This window comes from Spermophilus citellus (genome assembly GCF_964194105.1).
Source record: "Spermophilus citellus genome assembly, chromosome: 8".
In the NCBI taxonomy this organism is placed as follows: domain Eukaryota; kingdom Metazoa; phylum Chordata; class Mammalia; order Rodentia; family Sciuridae; genus Spermophilus; species Spermophilus citellus.
The window spans coordinates 6,548,246-6,568,711 of NC_138189.1; the positions used below are offsets into that span (position 1 = coordinate 6,548,246).

A 20,466-nucleotide genomic window follows, 5' to 3' on the forward strand; every position below is an offset into this window, starting at 1 on the left:
ATTATAGTTATTGCAAATTAAGTATTTTCCCCCAAATAAAGGGAACCAATTATAAAATGTTTCAGGTCTGGAACAACTTTACATCTTCAAACACATTAACAGAATAAACAGGAATACCATGTTTCCAGTAATGCCAGTTTTCTGCAAATGCATCCAGTATTTCAATTTCTTCCAATGAAAATCTCAATAGGGTTTGACCATCTGACTTAAAAATGCATATGAAAGAGCCAACAGCCAAGAATAGACAAGGCCGTGGATGTACCTTTATGAGACCTGCTGTGGAGATGTCTCCACTTTGTGTACATCTGTGTCATCAGTAAACTACCATCTGAATTAACTTGAAGCCTCACAGCACAGTGAAATGTAGTGGCACAGAGACCCTGCCATAGGACCCCCAAAAATATGAAACCTGGGTGTCTGGGGTTGAGTTAGGGCAGGGAGGAGCCTGGACGCCCAGGCAATAGGTATTGGGCCAGCAAGGTGACGATCTGCCTGGAGCTTACTTGTGAGACTGTGGCTCCAATACAATGAAGGCATTTTTTTTTTCACATAGAAAAATATCTGGACCTAGAGCCTTTTGCAAAAGATTTCAACAGGTGTAGAGCTGATGGCTTATATGTTAATATGCCTACTGTCAAGTCAAAAAATTATGTTTTTAATATTGAATTTAATATGAAAGAGTTAGGGAAGGATTTCTAAAATAAAACACAAACAAAACCAAAAGGAAATTTTCTTTATGGGTTCTTAAGAGTCTATATTTCTTTCCTAAAGTTTAAAAACAAATTTAATAGACTAGATGAAGAATATCAGCAGGTTATTCACAGGAAATCCAAATATCCAATAAACACTTGTAAAGGTACACTACTTCATTAGTAATCCAGGAACTGCAAATGAGCATAATCAAGTACTTCTTCAAGTTTGGCACTTTCAAAGATGAAGTTCCTGCTCCTCCATATCTTCAACAGTGCTTCTCAGAATGTTCAATTTCACAGCTCTCAGGTGGCAAGTTGCTTTCCATGTGGACAACTACCATTTATACTTCTCCAACATGTGTGCTGGGCCTCATCCCTGCTGCTGCTCCTCTGTACACTCTTATGGGGGCGCCGAGTAGCCCCTTCCAGAAACTATGATTGGGAGTGGGTGTCTGTGCGTTGCTTCTTAGCTGTGCAGGATCCTCTCCTCTTGCTCTTGTCTTAGTGACGGAGATGCTCAAGTGGTCCAGATGGTGCAGTTACAAGAAGGGACCCTCTATAAGCCCAGGTCCCTGACAGATGAGGGGAGCTGAGTCCCCTCGTCCATCTGTGTTGGACATATAGTGTGAATGAGAAATAAGAATCTGTTTGACCAAGTAGGACTGGAAAATAAATGATACTGAGCAACACCAGTTCTCTAGGGCAAAGACCTAGAAATAGGGCTGCTGGGGCACTAATACAGAAAGCTGGCAGAGAACTGGCATTTCTTGCACGTTACTCAAACCCAGCCTAGCACACCCTAGCTTCAGATTCATAAATAAAGTCCAGTGTTTCCTGTAAAGACGCTCAGACGAGTGCCCTGGTATTTACAGTTTGCTTCCCCTTCTCCCGTGCAGTTTAGCATGGCAGCCATCAGGAATGTGGACACTCAAAATTGGCTGGGGTTACAGAGAAACTAGATCTTAGTTTTAAAATTAAAGCAATGTAAAATATCTTCCTGTTAAACACTTGATTTAACCAAGGATTGTTGTAGGATTGCTTTTTATTGTAATTGAAAGATTTAACATTAAAACTGAAACATGTCAGGGTAAAATACATGCCAGGTTTTATATTGCTTAAAAAAAAGTGTATTGGGTCAAATCGGTCTTATTAAAGTTCACACCTGTTCTTTTTGGTGTGATGACAGGTGGCACAGACTGGCTTGCTCTGTGTTCCTATTGGACAGGGCTGCTCTGCACCAAGTCTACATTCCTTGGTATGGAGTCTCATGCCAGTAAGGTATCCTGGGGCCGGCACCTTAAGGCAATGGTGGCAAGTGGAGCTGTGACCATAAAGAGCTCTGCACATAGCAAACAGGGCCTTGTGGATGTGAGAGGCACCACAGTGCTCCTGCCCAACACTGTCCAAGATGTCTCTTCCTCTATCCCCAAGGAAAGCTGGTGAATTGGAGCTATTCTGAATCCGCCCGAGATGCTTTCTTAGTCACTGCACTTCTTAGCTGTCCTGCCTCTCAGTCCTTTCTGCCCGTTCTCTGTTCCGTTCACCACAATGAGCCTGCCTGGTAGTCCAAGCCTAAACAGACCCCTCTCCAGGCTGCCAAAGCCTCATGGGATCTCTACACTCTTCCCCAGAACCCTTGTCAAAGGCGACAACACCATGGCGGAGTCCTATAGGACCCAGGATGACGACTCATTTCAACTCACACAAACACCCCTGGACCAGACTGCTGAAGGGAAGCAAAGCGGCCCTCCTCTCCTCCTCAGGCTCTGCTGACATTTCCTGTCCCTTGACCGGGACCTGGGAGTAAGACAGGTACATTAAGAACACTCTTCAAATATCCTAATTGCCCTTCTTCCCAAGTATGTGTGGATTCAGGTACAGGGGTCAGGTACGTCTGGACAGGTGACTCAACCGTGCAGACACTCCCAGGGCCAGTGGGCTCAGGGACCTTCCACCCGTGCCCTTTGACTTGAGAGGCCAGACATGTGAGGGGGTGAAGTGTGCAGATTCCTTCTCTGCCAAGCCACTGGGCATGGTAGGAAAACTGCCTCTCCCCTCCCACCACCATCCAAACCACATCACTTGGAATTTAAGACAAAACACAACAAAGTCACCGGCTTCACCTCAGGGTATGCACGAATAACCAGCAGTGCCTGATTCCAAGCACTCAGGTGGAATTCAAAGCTCCTGGGCTGTACAGATTGATTCCTTCACCTCATGTAATCCAGACAGGCATCACAGACAGGCTGTGCAATGGCCACCTGGCTTAACATATGAAATCAAGGGCAGAGAAAAACGGTACAGTTGCTTTATTTAACAAAAGTTACTCCGACTTCTCTATCTATATACAAATGTGTTTCAAAACCAGAGCAGCAGACACACAAACTGTTAACCCAGGAATTATAATAATGCTTAACTTGTTATACAAAGTTTTGTTTTCCGATCAAATAGACATTCACGGATTCAAAAGGTGGAGCAGCATCACATCTTTATTTTTTGGGATGGCTTAGAGAAGTCCTAAAGAAAGAGCGTTGGGGCTTTCGAGGCTTAGTACCTTGTGTTCAGTTCAGCTCTGTGTAAGGGCTCACCAAATGTTTTGGATTGGGGATACAAATTTGAAAAAAACATAATCTGTTAGGAGCATATTTAGTGTTTTTGTTTTGTTTTTTACATTTTTACTCTATTTGCCTATAACAAATATAACAAGTTTGCCTATTTCTGGTCCCCAAAAGTAAGAAAGCCTACTTTAAAAAATAAGTTTAAAATAATTTTATTAGTACTATTAATAAAATGTAGTGACTGGAGATCCTTCAAAATCAAGGGAAAGAATATTCAACACTGTCCTGCCCACTCCCTCCAATTTTGTTAGAAACTTGTTTATCTCATGACATTTACCTACATGTTAATAAGCTATTTTCTAAAGCTATTTAGGGAAGACAGCCACTTTTGTTTCCCCTTTTCTATGAATTCTAGGAACACTTTGAACTCCTTAAGTACGTAGTTCCAAATGTCCCGAAAAGGTCTGCTACATATTCTACTCACAAAATTCAACTCCACACAAGTACTCGACTTGTGGCTTAGATAATACTTGAACAACAGTCAGTGCTGTCAAAGGTCAATATTTCATGTGGACACTTAACACTCTGAGCAGATAGATCCAGGGCTAGCTCTTGGCTGGCCCTTTCAGGAAGAAGCTACTAAGTGGTGAGGTATCGAAGATAAAAGTAAAAGTCGCAGCATTTTCTTCCCTTCTCTCCACATTTTAGGTTTCTTTTATGCTAGAGGGTGTACGGTGTAACATGGATATGGTTTCAGAATGCTCTTATGTGATGCTGGTTCACATAAGCCACTTACCACAAAGCACCAAATAAAAAAAGACTAAGAACTAAATGTCATAATAAAATGATTCACAGGGGTGTCTACTCCTGTTTGTTCATATAAATTAGATCCTATCACATACTGTGCTTTCATTTTCTAAAAATGAGACCAAACCATTATAAAAATGTACTTCCAAAATAAATTATTTCTAGAATATAAAAATGTTTTACATTTTCCCAGCCCACATATCATTATAAAATAGGAAATCAGAAAATTAGCTATTGCAACTTCCATGTGGTAAAAAATATTTATATGTGTACACACACATATATACACATATATAAAAAATGCAAGTTTTAAATTCCAATAAAAATTAGCCAATTAATCAACTTAATGATCATGTATTGAATTATACCTAAGAAATGCTGATTATGAGAACAAACTTCAGAGGAGTACAATCCCACATATGAGACTTTCCCACATGGGAAAAAAAAATCAGGAAGTCTCCATTGACAACCTTGGTAAGTCAGAAATCCCTGGTGTCCTTTCCAGATGTACTGCCCCAGTTCCACTCTGCACTGTTAACCCCCAGAGGCAGGCCCTTCCTGAAGGGGAAGGGTCATTACTGCACCATCTGTGTCCTGCCTGAAGGTCAGCTCTCCGCCTGGGCATGAGAGGACTAAAATCCAGCCATGGGGGATGTTTACAGCGTCCATCTACCTGGAAGCCAGGCTTATGCAAGGGCGGGCTGCTCCTCATGTGTGCAAAGGTGCTTTGTAGCTGAGGCACAGTGCAGGCATCTGTGGGTAAAAGGACTGATCTTCTCCCAGGAGAGGTGAGCAAGAGAACACGTGTGGAGAAGACAGATGGGGGCAGATTGTTGCAGTGAAAACCAGGGAGTGTCTGCTACCACCTTGACAAATACAGTGTGTAATGGGGGGGGGGGGCGATCCCTTCCATTTTGGTGATTCCTGACAGCTTCTACTAAGTTTCATGAGGAAAAATTGTGCCTCTTCAGAAAAAGAGAGTAAGGTCTGACCTTGGAGAGGTGTCCCTGACTCCAGTGATCCAGGACAGCAGGCAGCATGCACACCGTCTCAGGACGAGTTCCCAAGTGAACACTTCGCCCCTTCCCAAGGTACTTCCCCAGTCACCCTGAGCTGTCCTCCCAGGGTCCACCTCTGCTGTAAGAAGCCACTCCCTTCACCTTTGAACTGGTCACTTAATTTATGCTTGTGGCAGTTTTAAGGGGACTTGACTTTACATCTTTCCCTTCATAAAAATTTTTTTCCCCCCGAGAAGGCACATTCCCTATCCAATTGTTACAAATCAGGATTTTTTAAAAGAAAGCAAAAGCTAACACTTGGAAACATTTGCTTTTGTTTCACAATGCCTGTTGTTGAATTGGTAAATGCAGGCAAACCCTTGGAACTGTTCTTTAAAATAGACAACATGAGCACAACTCCACAATACATACACACTCAAGAGTACTACAGAGTGGGGAGGGGTTACAAAGAATGCCATTCCCCCCATCCTTTTTTTTTTTTTTTTTTTTTTTTTGCAGTGCTGAGGATGGAAGCCAGGGTCTTGTGCACCACTGAGCTATACTCCCAGCCCCAATATGTCAATTTTTTAAAAAATAAATTTAAAACAACTAATACAGTAGAAAATATAATTCTCATTATGTACCAAATATTCAGGAGAGGAGTAAAAGCAGAAACAAAGTGGAAATGCACACCGAAACGTAGATTTAATTCTTCAGTAGCATTTATATAAGGAGCAGGTGTAAATTATTCTAAACTTGCCTTTCCTAACTGGAATATGAAAGATTTGTATCTACTCAGAAAAATGGATACTAAACAAAGAGGTCTTAGATCCCACTGAAAATCTGTTGAGAACTTCACATCCTTTCTCCAGAAAAATGCATGTACATCCATTTGTGTGCGCACAATTTCAGGGGCTTTAAATACCTCCCAGAGTCCAGACATGTCCTGGGGAAGAATCAACATTTCCACAGGGATCTGAAGAATCCACAACCCTCATCCCCCCAGTCTGCATTTCTCCTATTGAATCTGGGGGAATCATTCCCCCAAACAGAAAAAAAGAGAAGCAAATCACTTCAAAGACCACTCTTTCCTCATTTGCCCTTGGAAGAAAGAACATCCCAGTCTCTAGTTGCCTCTATCAAATGCCGCTGGCCATGACTCATCCACTCTTCCTGGTCCTCATACAGCCGCCCACAAAACCAGCACTTGAATATACACTGGGACGAATCATCGGGCAAGGAGTCCACCACCTGGTAGTTGTTTTTATGAACCTTTTTCAGTTTCATTTTCAACATCATTTGCCTTTTGAGCAGATTGGCATCCTCCACGTTCTGGTAGGTCAGTCGCATGTGCTGCCGTCGAATGCCAAGCTGACACCTTGTCCTTTCTGATAAAACCACCTTGAGGACGTTGCCCTTGTACTTATTGATCACCTTCATCACATTGGTCACTTCTGGTGAGTCCACATCGGGATGATTTAGCACGATGACTGGCTGGTTCCGACGGGGGCATTTAATCAACTGATCTGGTTTGGCGGCCATCAGTCGGAGCTGTCTGGCAACCTGAAAAACGGAAGGATCCCTGAGGCAGCGGTTGGCACTGGCCTCAAGTTTGCTTTTCTTCTTGGATGAATTCACTTGCCTGGTTTTATTCCTACTCATTGGAAGACTCCTGGACAGCAGTCTCCCTGGCCTCCTCAGGTCACTACAGCCATGCTGTCCAGGCCCAGGGCCAGTTTTCTTAGGGATGGCGCTACACATAGCATCCTCTTTTCTTGGTTTAGGCCGAAGAGCTGTCTCGAGACCTGGGGACATGTCGACTGGCCCACCGTCACTGGTCAAAGGCTGCAGGTCTGAGTCTGTCTGTTTCATGGGGTAGTAAGGAGCTGGTTTTGGCAACTGTGCTTTGCTGCAAGGTATGCCGACAGGTGCGTCGCAGGTAGCCTCTATGATGTGGGCATCCTCAGAGGAGTTGAGAACCCTCAACACGGCCCCTTTGGGGATCAGCACTGGAGTGGCCACATGAGCCTTCCTGGTCCCTCTGCTTTCAGTGTTCCCCTCACTGCCATCAGCAAACTGTGGGTAGACCTGCTGATGAGCCAGCTGTCCACTGCCAGTGACATCACCTTCATTCTGAGGTGTCTGCAGGGGACCTGTGGAAGTGCCTGGGCCGGGAAGTGACATGTTAATGTCCTGAATGCCTTCAGGTGTTGCTTTGGAGGTTCCCTTTGACGCAGACCGACCTCGAGCACTATTTGCAGACAAAGACGAAGGCTTGCCACAGGACTCGATCAGCTGGGCGATCTTTCTGCGTAAGAGTTCAATGGACTTTATTTTGGATGTTGAACTATTCCACTTAACGCCCTCTGGGACATTCTCAGACCCAGAGCTCAGAGAAAACACTGACGAGATGACAGGGCCCTCGGGAGTCTCACTGGTCCTTTCAGAATTCTTCGATTCCCCAGGGTCGCCTCCAGGCTCAGATCTAGTTCCGTCTTCCCCTCTGGTCATATCTCTGTATAAATACTCACTCTCCCGGGAAGGGGAGGTCTGGCTTAGATCTGAAGCTGCCTTGTCCTCTGCCTGGTCACCTTCCGGCTTCCCAGGAGAGGAAGCCATTTTGGCAGGAACATTGCTCTGACTTCCAGGTTCCAAGTCACTCTGACTGACTGCAGGCAGTAAGCCCTTTTCCCCAGAGAAGGAAGTGGCTGGAGGTGTCAGAGCCAGATGAAATAACGGCTGAGAGTCACCATGCACATTTCTTCCATCTTTTGCGGAAGAATCGGCAGCTTTAGAAGGAAAAGGGTCTGAAGCAGCTCCGAGACCACACCTGGCACCACTTTTCATGACAGAGGCTGGAGAGTGACCTTTTAAGGAGGTAAAAGGAAGAGCGGTCCTATGTGAATACAAATCATTCCTTGTCTGCAAATCCTCGACCCCATCAGAACGGAGAAGGTGTTCCCTGTGATCGTGCACACGGGAGCCAGACACAAGATCACAAGACCTCACCCACTTCACATCTTTCAGTTGTCTCTGAACTGAAGACCGAAGGTTGTCTACACCTACAAGTCTTCCAGTATTCCCTTCTATTGCTAGTGACTTTATATTTTCCGCAGAAAATACATTTTCTGGCTCCTTTGAACACTTCTCTTTAGTCACATGCTCTGGATCGCCTCCATCGCCACTGCCAGCTTCCAGGTGACTCTTTTCCTCCAGTGGAAACAGTTTGAGAAGGAGCTGCTGTGTGCCGTTGACAACCTTCACGTCCATCAACTGGGCTAAACAGTTTGCAGGGACAACTAGTTCGGCCGGGGCCACGACTGTCAGTGGCACACCGGGCTGAACGGGTTCCTTTGAAGGAGATAACACTTCCACCTCAACGCTTTTGTTCTCAAACAGACCGACTTCATTTGGCTCCGGTAAGGTCATTTGATTGGGAATACACACAACATCTTTCTGGTATTCCTTTGATTCGGGTAACAATAGGATATTGTGAATTTTGTCTTTATTAGCATGAAGAGAGAATCTTGAGAGCTGATCCGACAACCTGTTCTGAAATGCGGTCCTTAGGCTAGGGGCCTTTAAGAACTCTATGTTCTGTCTGGAAATGCTAGTTCTTTTGGGGTCCAGCTTGGTGGCAGTTTTGAGAGGTCTCTTAGCACCAGCCCTCTCGTGGACTCTCTTCCTGTGCTTGACAATGTAGTCATTTCTAATAGCACCATAGTCACAGTACTCACACTGATAAGGGAATATGCCCGTGTGCTTCACCAGGTGCCTCTGAAACTCTCCCTTTGTGTAGGAGACGTAGCTGCAGTGGGAGCAGATGAATCTGATCTCCTCGTGCTGCAGCGTGTGCTTCCTGTGCTGCAGCGGGTCCTTGGTGGAAAACCGGCACTTATCACAGTAGTATTTGCCTGGCTTAAAGTTCCTCACCTTGAATTTGTTATTGATGGGACTCGAGATAGCTTCGGTTTTGTTTCCGACATGAGTGGCCCTGGGATCCCCGTTCATGAAGGGAAAATGGGGAGGAGCGGTCTGAAGGCTGCATGGGAGGCAGATATATCCGTCTTCCGCTTGGCCTTGCCCGGGACCCTTCTTCAAATCTTGAAGAGGGACTTTGTGAACACTTCTGCACTTTGCACATGTTGCAATGGTCATCATGGCAGCCTCCGCCTCCGAGCCCTGATACAAAAGGGCCTGTGCTTCCTGTCTGTCTGGCCGAGTTGCTCTGTTAGAATTAGGGTGTTTGGGTGACAGGGTCAAGGAGTTATGTGTGCCATTCATTGGGGTAGCGTACGAAGGCTCTCCAATATCCTTCATCTTCTTTATCTGCATTTCTAGAAAGAGCGGACTGAAATTCAGAAAGAGTTCACATGACAAAATCCTTCGGAGGCACCCTGCAGCACACTGTGCTTGGTGGCGGGTAGGTACTTCACAACCTTTCTTTGGTACACTGCCACTGTAGAAGCATGCTCCAAAATATGACTGCTATCAATCTTCTGACATTCCAGGCAACACTATAGGAAAAAAAAAAAATCACAAAGCATTATCAATATAAGAATTCAAAGTTTGCCTAAGCCATTATCAAAGTTACTCTACATTTTAATGGCCTTGGGAATCTGATGGTAAATCTCAATATTCGATCTTACATGTGTGTTAAAGTAACACTCCACACAACAGAGCTGGCAGCCGAGTTGATATTGAACACATTTTCAAACTAGGCCCCCACAAATCACCACGTTAGGCTATGAATGCAGGACACTTGCAGGAAGGACTTTATAGCAGCCATTAGAAGAGCCTTTGATCAGTGAAACTTATTTTTAAGTGTTATTAAGCACATCGAAGCAGTTTTTCAAGTTTAATGTCATATTAGCCTCCCCAAATCTTCATCCAGGACCTTTTCAGTTTGATATTTGGATATGTGAGTCACCCAGGTGGAGCCAGGGCTACTCTCGGTCCTCATCAGTTTGGACGCCAGCTCTGCTCACACACCCAACCTGCCCAGTGACACAGACAACACTGTGAAGACAGAAATTCCTCCTTCAACATCTACTGAGCATCTGTCAAGGGCCAGGCCTTATTCTGAGTGCTGCAGGGCAGTGGACCAAGGCGGACTGGTCCCTATGCTCAGGTGCGCAATGACAGAGGACAAGCCAAGCCTGTACTCATTGTCAAGCAGAAGGGGGAGAACTAGGTAAAAAACATGGTAAGCCAAGGTGACCTAGGTGACTGGGGTGTGACCCCAACGTGTGTCCTGGAAAAGTCTCCACAGAAAAGACAAAGGTCGCTGGAAAGTGGGCATGGTGCACTTGAGGAAGGAGGGAGGAGTGGGCAGCTGCCAACATGGTCGGAGGGACAGGGAGACTGGCTGAGGAGAGCTGTGTGACGGGTTTCACAAGACAGGGGCTTTTCCTCTGCCTGAGATGGAGGACCAGGTGAGGCCTGGAGCAGCGGCATGACATCTGATTTATGTTCCAACAGTCTCTAGCCACCACGAGGCCAAGAGTCTACAGAAGACAAGACGATGGCAGTGGGGAGACATGGACGGCTTGGGTTGGGCAGCAGGAGTGACCAGTGTTTCCCAGAGCAACGATCCTTCGACACTCATATTCTACATGTTACTCAGGGACTAATTTTCAACTCATCTTTAATGGCACTTATTTTTTTCAAAGTATACAGAACCAGGAGCTTGACAGAAATCATTCTTGCCAGAAGCCTTTCTTTTATGATCTTAGAAAACCACTTAAATCTCTGGAGTTCAAATTGTCATCTGGCAATTAGAATTAAGAACGCCGATCCAGCATCACCCACAGAGCTGCTGTGATAACTAAGACACTAAAACCTTTCTCCAAGTGCCAGGAGGCACAGAGGGACTCAGGTCTCTTCCATGGTGGGCAATATGAGTGTCGGTCAGCAGCACAGGGCCATCAGGCCAAGATCCACACAAAGGTAGCGGGAAAGTGCTTTCTGTAGGGTGGGAAGAAGCAACTGCTACATATTCAGACCTGGCATGAAACTTGCCTTTCGAAAACAGCTTTGAAAAGCAACAAAAGAACGTACAGTGTACAATAATAAGCCCTATTTTCTCCTGCAGTGTTCTCTCCCTATTCTGCTGTGAAAGATAGTTACCTTCTTTCAAAAGCAATTTCCAGTGTGCAGTCAAACCCTGATGGCATCTAGATCCAGCCCTGACCAGCCTTGCATGCACACGGCATCCAGGCAGCTAGTGGACAGAGGCCTGGGGCTATAAGATGCTGTAAGATGCTGTCCCTCTTCTCCACCTACAGTAGGGCACCACTGCTTGGGAGGAGACACATGAATGCCCTGAGCTGGCAACACATGACACAGGAGGGACACATACCTTCTAGTCTACTGCACTCCTGGTGCAGACCACAGGCTCCTCTTCAGGAGTCACTAGAGATGAGTGCATTTTATTTTCCAGATCTATAAACTAGGTTCAGTGAAGGGAGTTAGAAGGGACACAATGAACTTCTGCTAGGTGGCCTCAGGCGAATTACCCATCTGTAGCTGCTCGTTCATTTATACAACACAAGGCCGGGCCATGTGATTTCTAAGACCAGTCTGATATCGCTGACCCTTGAAATCTGACTTGACCACACAAGAACCCTACATCTGTATGTTCATGCCGACATTCTTAGCCAGCTAAACCAAGCGCCACAGCTGCACTTAGAACCTCAGCGAACCACAGGCCCAAAGGATGCAGAGGCTGAAGTCAGGTGATAGAAGGATGAGGTTCCGAGGTTTCTGCATTCTGAAGGAGCCTTAGAATCACAGCAAAGACACTCTCCTGGGCTGCAACCGTTGGCTAGGGAATCCCAGGCTCTGGGGAGAGGGCAGGGGAAGAGGCACCTGGGTGTGGAAAGCCATTTCAGGTAAAGCTGATGTGAAGCCCATATTAGAAATCACCAGCTAAAGTGTCCAGCGACACTTCACCTTAAAACTTCCCCACCACTGACCACGCGTCAAGCTCCTCCTTCGTTAGGCAGCGGATTTTGCTTTTCACCTAGTTTTCATTGTTAACAATTTGCTCCTAAATGAAACAGGAACTGGCTTCCCTGTAACTTTCTTCCATCTTGACACTGGAGCTGCAAAAAAGAAACAACTTAATCACTCTTAATAGACCAGCTAATAATCTGCACATCTCTTATCTAGTAGTCCTTGATTCTTAATTCTGTCCCAAAGGTTTGAATACCAATCAATACGTAAAATCTCTTCTGTCATCTACCAGCCTCTGGAAGAGACTAAATTACTTAACCTAGCACAACTTGCTCTTCAACTGTTTCAACATATAATTCTCAAAAGTCACATGCCAACATTCCTTTTTTTTTTTTTTTTTGAAGAATTGTTCAACCCAGGATTACATTTGCACATTTCCAGTTTTTCAGCGTTTTTCTCAGCCTCCGCGATTTTTAAAAAATCAAGAAATGCTGTTTTGCCACTTTTCTCTCCAATCTTTTAAAAACTTAAAGGGTGTTATTCTTCCTGAAACTTGAGAACAGACTGGACTGCAAGATCATGACCATCAGCAAGAAGTGGACAGCAACTGGAAAGAAGTCCTCAGAGAATCAGGCTGGTTCTGATGCCTGAGAAACACACACTTTTTTTTGAGGCACCTCTGCAAAAATATCTAAGCAGCTGTGTGTGCGCCTCAACTTCTGGTAGGGCTATATCCCAATAAACCCACTGTAAATCGAAAACATTGTAAGTGAAAAATGCATTTAATCCGCCTAACCTACTGCTCGTCAGAGCTTAGCCTAACCTGCCTTCAATGTGTTCAGAACCATTACCTAGGTCTACAGTTGGCAAACCACCCAGCATAAAGACTATCAGATATTCATGCATTGAATACCTCATTTTATTTATTGACTACAGTGGCTATCGAATATGGTGTTGGTTATTACACTTGCGGCTGCGTGGCCTATTGGGAGTTCACTGCCTCTGCCCTGCATCATAATACTGTTGTATTGCACATCACTAGCCTGGGAAGAGAACAAAATTCAAAATTAGGAGCATAATTTCTACTGAGTGCATGTTGCTTTTATAACAAAATCATGAGTAGAACCATCATAGGTTAAACACCATCTGTATTCTGAACTGAGAATCCATAGGAGCAACTGATAATATGAAGCACGAATCTATGACCTGCAGTTTCATGGGCGAAGCAGGGAATCTGGCCATGAGTGCACTGTCAATTGTTTGACAGCATCTTTCTTGGTTTCTAAACTGTTTTCAAAATAAATTAGTATTACTACTTTGCCATTTTCCTCATTCTTGGTGGAAAAGATGGGAGGTTCCTTCAATACAAATCTGTGGCTAGTTGCATCAGGGTGTGGCCCTTGGAATAGCTCAAATGTAATACTTCAAGATAAAAGTAAATGCACAGAGCAGCAGGGAACCACAAAGTGGCCAAGATATTGGTATTTGCATATGAATACTCCTGAGAGCTCCCAAGCCCCAGTTCTTTGCATACAAAGTCCTCTATCCAAATACAACCACCAAAGAAGTTGAGTCTTCTGGATAAGTAATTGCTCAGTGGGCTGATAACAGAGGATTATATAAACACAGTAGATAAAGATTTGTGCATGGGTGCACTGGATGCTGAGGGCACTCAAGAAAACACCACACTAAATCAGTGTCAGAGTTCACAGACTTTCCCAACTCACCCAGCCATACAGAAGCCCTGTACTTGACTTCCTGGGACTAGAAACATACTTTTATTTTTCTCTTTCATATAATTTAGAAGTGCTCTCAAAAACACAGAAATAATAGTCTTATTATCATTATGGCACAAAATGTCCCTACCATTTAGATGCCTGTTTGGTATAAGCTATTCAAGCAGCAGAAGTGAGCTTTTCAATATAGAATTACCTACAGCAAAACTCCGCATGACAGCCATGCAGGAGAGAAGCAGCCCTCTGCCTAAGAAGCCTGCTGTCCGCACTGTCTTGTCCTCCTCAAAGGAAAGGCCTGGGAGGAGGCCCAACACTCTCCCGCACTGTGTGTGTGTGTGTGTGTGTGTGTGTGTGTGTGTGTGTGTGTGGTTCCTCTTCTTCATTTTTGAGCTTACTCGTCCTGATTTCCAAAATACTTATTATGGGGACATGAGGGGAAAATCGCTGAGTTTGGAAGAAACCAGTTAAGTGATACTAAGGATTATAAAATGTGCAAGATTGTATAAGTTCTTACTAAAAATGAAGCATCTGACTTCTAAATGCTGGAAGTGACTCATGCTCAACAGAATTAGCAGAGAAATAAGAGGTAAAATCGTGTTTAAAGCTATAGATTCTGGAAAGAGACTACAGGGTTTAAAATCATAGGATTTCCTAGATGTGAGGCCTGGGCAAACTGATTCCTTACCAGGAGAGCAGACATCAGCAGGACCCCCACCTTTCTATTGTTTTAATGAAGACATTTTGCCAATCATAAGAAGGGCTAAATTACAGGCTTCTTAGCTGCCTAACAATTGCTCTTTCCAGAATATACACTGAATTTCATTTTATAATTTTAATCACAATTGTTTGGTTGTACAGATTAAAATAGGTTTACCTCTAGGGCAAGACCTCCTGTTAGTTTTAGTGACAAAGGCTACCAGCTGCATACAATCTCCACAGAACTCGAACTCACAGAGCTTTGGGTGTGAGCAGGTTACTGACCTGCCTTCCCCAGCCTGCCCCTAGAAGCACAGCCACACGGTGAGAGCCCTGTAGCAGGAAGGTACCTCTGAGCTGGATGTTAGCATGAAACAGGAGAGGCAGGCCTATTATATCACCTACATTTTCGTGCACGAAGGGTGTCCAAAAAACTCAGAGCTAGTAGGCTGGCTGCTGGCATCCTCTGTGGATGAGAAGCCAACGGAAGCAACTCTTTTCAGGCATTCTGACTTAGAAACTCTAATGTCTCACTGTGGCTCCCACCACATCCCTTACTGGAGCAGGGGTACAGCTGATATGCCCATGAAAAGCACAGGAATGGGGCTGGAGGGTCTAGGGTTCAAACTCTGGTCCTGTCCTGTATTTGCTGGGTGTCTAGACAAGTGATTCCTCTCTATTTGTTGCAAGGAAACAGCTTTACCACCCTCAAACTTAAAGGGCTATTAGGAGTAAGGTATGTAAAGTCCCCAGGCCAATGGCACAGCCACTCAAAAACTGTACCTGTGTGTTCCTTTGACTCTTTGGCTATAAAAAGGCTCATCTTACTAGTTTTTCCCAGTGACCCAAATTTTAACACAATTTTACCCTAAGTGCTCAGAAGCATGTAGAAGAGCGACAGCGGATAAGGGTAAAAAAGAAAGAAATCCGACATTTGCCATGTTAACTGGACATACTTCCTCAGTAGGATTATTTAGGAAGAAACTGTTGCCTCAGCAAGAGTTTTTTTCTGACCATTACAACAAATCAGAATTGAATTGAATGGATAAATAGATCTCAACAGGAAAAAATAACAATTAAGCATTGCAATCTTTATGCCAAACTACCTCACACTTAGAATGACTGAACTGCAAACTGGGTGCCATCCTGATGGCCAAAAAATACTTCTAGAGGTTGCCAACAAACACGCTTCCCTGGGGACCTGACATTTCCTTCTGAAACTGTACTGCATGGACAACAGACAAAGAGGAAGGCTGCAGGAGATGGTTCCTCTGTTCTCCAGATGAATGCAGCTTGGTGTAACCACGGAAAGCATAATGACCCCGGAAGCAGGACACCCCGGAAGCAGGACAAAGTCCAAAACCTAGGTCTTGACACTAGTTGTGATTTCATACTGGTTAAGCTGGGCCTGGGTACTCTCGTTTGTAAACTGCAAGGAAGAAATGACTAACTGTCATGGTGCTGCCAGGTACATGCAGGTGGCTTTATGCTGGGCAGAGACATTTCATCATAAAATAAGTCAACGTATATTTGTTAAGGTTCTTTCCACCGTTGGAAAAGGCAGTAAGGTCCAGAGAAGCAGAGATTAGCAAGCTTAACAAATGAGCCTAATGGAACAAAGGTCCACACCCACCCAAGCTAGGATCCTCAATCCTGTCTACAGAGTTCTTGGGAGATGACTTGGCCCAGCTAGGCACATCAACTGAATCAATTAGGAAACAAAGGGATTTTAAGGCTTCTCCCCCCTTTACAATTTGAGAGAAAAACCTTTAAAAAGAAAGTGACCAATGCTAATGTCCATGAAGTTTAAAGCTTATTGTTTTATATATGAAAAAAAAAAAACATGCTAAGGAGTAAATCTATATTAGCATTAAGTATATATAGAAGATAAGGAAAAGGAGTACTGCAAGCAATATCACAAGATTCCTCATTAAAGAAGACTCCAAGTGACTTCGGATGCTCTTAATGATGCTAAAAATGTACACACAGATTTTTGGTTATTTCCATTTTTTTTGCCTCTGGAAAAATACCCAAAATTTTGCAGAAAAAAAAAATGAGTTAGGAGTTTAATTAAAAGTATAATCAAACAGAGACAAAATCTCCTCCTCCATTAGTGGTTCTTACCTTGGCTATGTAAAGGTGAACCTTGTCAGGACATGCCCAGGATGTTTAAGGAGGTCCCTGGAACAGTGGGTTACCTATTGCACACTGGAGTTACCTGGGAGCTTTAACAAGGATGCCTGGGCCCTAACCCCCCAAGACTCCAGTTTAATTGGAAGGGGCTGAGGGCAAGGGGCAGTCCAGACACTGAGGTTTGTAAAGCTTCCCAGATGATTCCAATATGCAGCTGAGGTTGAGAATCACCTGGCCCTCCAGGGGCAGGTGCACAGAGAAGTGCACGGAATAATGACACCCTGGATAGTACTTTATACTGGAGGCAAGGCTAAGCCATTGCCTTGGGACTGTAATGGAGTGACTAGACAGGAGGTCTCAGGGTTCTACTCCTGCCTCGCCATGTGACCTTGGTATGTCACTGATTTTAAGGTGAGTAATGCCACAATCTACTTTGCAGGTTCTCAGAAACTTGAATGTTCCTGGTAGTGCCTGGCATGGTATTGACAACAATGAGCACAGAGCAGATGATCTGATCCCAACACCCACCATGGGCTGCTGTGCCTAAGGAGTGTGACAGAAGATGGGGGAAGATGGGTAGTTTCAGTGAGGATCCCTATATCAGGGAACTGAACAGGTGTGCTCAGTGGCTGGCTGCTTGTCAATCCTGGAGCACCATGGCTCAGGTGAGGTAGAAGAGGTGCCTGAAGAAGCAGGTTCATATGTTACCTGGGTACTCTTCAAAACAAGCCTTCATGTACCTGCTTCTTCCAAGAGCAAAGGTCTGCAGAAAGTATGAGGCTTTGCTAAGGCCACAAGGTTGGAGATCAACTGCTGCCAAAGGGTGTCAAATCTAAACTGCTTTCCATTACACTGCCATGTCAAGCTGGTGTCAAGCTGTAAACTGAAGTCGCAGCCAGGATCTCCTGCCACTTGAGTACTGTTCTTACTTCCTGCCTGAAGCTACAGACAAGAGTCAAAATGTTGCAAGACTCAAGGGCTCTTCCTTCCCTTTCAGGCGTCCTTCTCTTCTCAAGCACCGAGGGCCACTGGTCTCAAAGCTTCCGGCCCTGAGTAGGCGTCTACCTTAGGCTCAGAACCCTGGGTTCCACAGCTGCCTGCAACAGAAGCCAGACAGTTGGATTTACGTCCTGGAGCTGCAAATCCTTGGTTTCTTGGGCACTTTTCTCCTAGAGAATAGCAGGAATGAGCTCTAGAAGTGCCTCTCAGACACCGATGTGTGTAGCAGTCACTTTGGGAGCTCAAATAAAGAGAGGAGTCCCAAGATTCATGTGACCTAATGCATCAGATGGCTCTTTTCCTAGGGTGGGGCCCAGGCATGGGGTTTAAAATTCTTTCCAGGTGATTTTTAAGCTACCCTACCCCCTTCCCATGATGGGAGAGTCTGAATTAAATGATCCAGCTGCTTTTACTTTAAGAATGAACCCTGGAAATTATAGTGGGCTGGGTTCGCATATGTGAACCAAAAATACAGTAGATGACAGGCAATGTGAGAACAATTGAAGACTGGGAAAATCCTCACTGGTGAAGCCCCTTTACCATAACCAACATCAATGGGTTGGCCATAGAAGTCACTCAATACAACCGGATGAAAGAATGAGGGAATGACTGAAAGCAACACCTTCCTAGTGACAATCATAAAATGTTCTTTGTTCTTCTCGAACAAAACACTAGCCCAGATCCCCTTACTTAAAGGCAAATAGAGCAGGAGAAACAGAAGTGTGATTTTTTTTTTTAATGGTTGTTACTGGGTTTTTAAAATCTACATTAGTTTAGGGTAACACGTCAGGGAGGAGTCCCAATAAAAGAATGCTCTCCTTTGTTCTTTTCAAAGCACACTTGTAATGAATGTTACAGCATAATGAAACTGGATACATGCAAAAGTGTTATTTTTCAAGGTTACTATATTAGACTCAAAATAGAAAGTAAGCAAAAAAAAATTCATCCTTGGTTAAAAAATCACAATTTAAAAATTGGAATGCTCTATTTGTATTCTACTTAAAGAAACGATATAACATTGGTTTCTAAACCATATTTTCTGAGTTGCAATAATACCCTTGGCCTGTATCTGTCATGGTGTACAATCATGGGTTGGGTTGAACTTTGCACATGTGACTCAGAAGGACTGGGAGACATTCCCATGCTCCTTCATTGCTCTTCTATAGTCAGGTACTGCAGGTTTCTGGAGGCCACAATTTTCTTCCAAGGTGATTTCAATTCTAAACTTGCAGGACAATGTTCTAAGGACTCCAACACAATGTTACAGTTTAGCAGGTAGGCTTCTATTTTTAAAGAGAACAAAGTACTTGGTATTTCACTTTTTATTTTGTAATGTCACTCTGACAAATCATTCATTATCCTAGTTTTAAAAACCAGGGGCATTTTAAGGGGATATTTTAAATACCAGCCTACACGCCGGGGTTAAATGTCCTCTTCTAAGGCTTTCTTTTCTTGGTTACCAAATGTTCATTCTTTTGCATCCTTCTCCTGGCCTTTTTAAACTGACCCCAAACCCCAAGCCAACAGGGGGGGGGGGGGGAGGCGGGCTGGGATGCAGAGGGCCCACAGAATGACACCAGGTTTTGGGGACAATTCAAAGCTTCCTCCGGCGTAGACCCCTCCGCTCTGCTCCCCCATCTCATGCATGGGTCCTCCACCGACAGGGCCTTTCCGACAGGACACCCTCTCCGACCCTCCAAGGAAAGACAATGAGGTCTGGTTCTCAAGTTTATTGTTGGCACGCTCACACCGACGGCACCCTTATCCGAGGCCAGTCCACGTTGCACAGCGTGGCGCGAGGAAGGGAGGCGCGGGGACAGAGGGACTCCCTCGTCCTGTACCAGGGGCCGTCCGGGTCCCCTCGAGAGGTCACCGGGCGATCTTCTAGCTACTGAAGACCAAAGAACGTCAACGCCGGCCTCCGAGGCCCGCAGGAGGCTTTAAAAATGGCCTCTTACACACTTCCTGCTCGAGCGACCGGTAGGGAACCTCGCAGGCTGCATCATTTAAAACCTGGGGGCGGGGACCCGCGGCCCTGCGGCCACACCGCCGCCAGCTCCGTTCTCCGCGCCGGTCCCTACCCGCCGGCCCGCGGGCGGCGGCACAAAGGCGGGCGGAGGGCCAGGGAGGGGGCGCGACCCCCGGCGCGCTGTGACCCCGGTCCCCGCCGCCGTCCCCGCCCCGGCCGCGGCCTGTCACTGGCTGGCGGGAGCCCTGGTGGCGCCCCCTGACCCCGGCCCCCGCGGGGTGCCTGCGGGGGTGGGGAGGGCGCGGGGCCACGGTGCAGGCCGGGGGTGGGGACTCCCTCCCCGGGGCCGCGGGCCTCCACCCGCAGGCGCCCGCCGGGTCCTCGTCAGGCCCCCGCCCCGCGCTGCCCCGAGTCCCGGTCCGCTCCTGCCCCGCGTACCGGGCCCTTCCCTCCCGGTCAGCCACTCACCCGGCGGCCAGTCCAGGGTCCGCGTCCTTACCCAGGGGTGTCTACACCGCCAGCGTCCGGCGCTGCTGCTGCGGCCGCCGCACCCGCTGTAGGTTCCTACCCGGGGGGGCGGAGCCGGGACAGCGCGCGTGCGCAGTGCGGTGGCTGCGGTGGCGAGGCCAGCACCAGAGGTCCCTAAGTCTGTGCCGCCCCTTGGCTTTGAGATGCCCAGGGCCTGAGCTCTCCACCCCGCCTCGGTGGCTTCTGGGCCCTGCTTTGGACTTAACACCGAACCCGGGCATTGGCATCCACAGCGCGCAATGTCCACACTGAGGGCGCACATCAGCAGCTTCCTCTGCGAAAAGAGAACTCCTTTCACCTCCTCTGGTAGCCCAGCAGACAGACGTTGGTGAGAGCCTGCGGGTCCTGGGTCCTGAGGAGTGGAGCTGGGCCCCTGCCCGCACGGAGCGTTCA

At 46.1% G+C, this 20,466-nt stretch overlaps 1 protein-coding gene across 12 annotated transcripts; it reads right to left on the minus strand.

The window, feature by feature from the left end:
* Positions 1–752: 752 nt before the first annotated feature.
* Positions 753–20,115, minus strand: ZNF518B (zinc finger protein 518B). Of its 12 annotated transcripts, none has more exons than XM_081304245.1 (4): positions 20,014–20,115; positions 12,080–12,161; positions 9,953–10,052; positions 753–9,572 (listed from the first exon to the last, which is right to left on the minus strand). In XM_081304245.1, exon 4 carries the CDS (start codon positions 9,388–9,390, stop codon positions 6,148–6,150), a length of 3,243 nt encoding a protein of 1,080 aa, XP_081160371.1. In that variant the 5' UTR covers positions 9,391–9,572; positions 9,953–10,052; positions 12,080–12,161; positions 20,014–20,115; the 3' UTR covers positions 753–6,147. The 12 variants fall into 12 exon arrangements, with proteins under 12 accessions (XP_081160371.1, XP_081160366.1, XP_081160365.1 ...); XM_081304240.1 differs by having other exon boundaries at positions 12,033–12,161; XM_081304239.1 differs by having other exon boundaries at positions 12,010–12,161.
* Between the last annotated feature and the right edge of the window lie 351 nt (positions 20,116–20,466).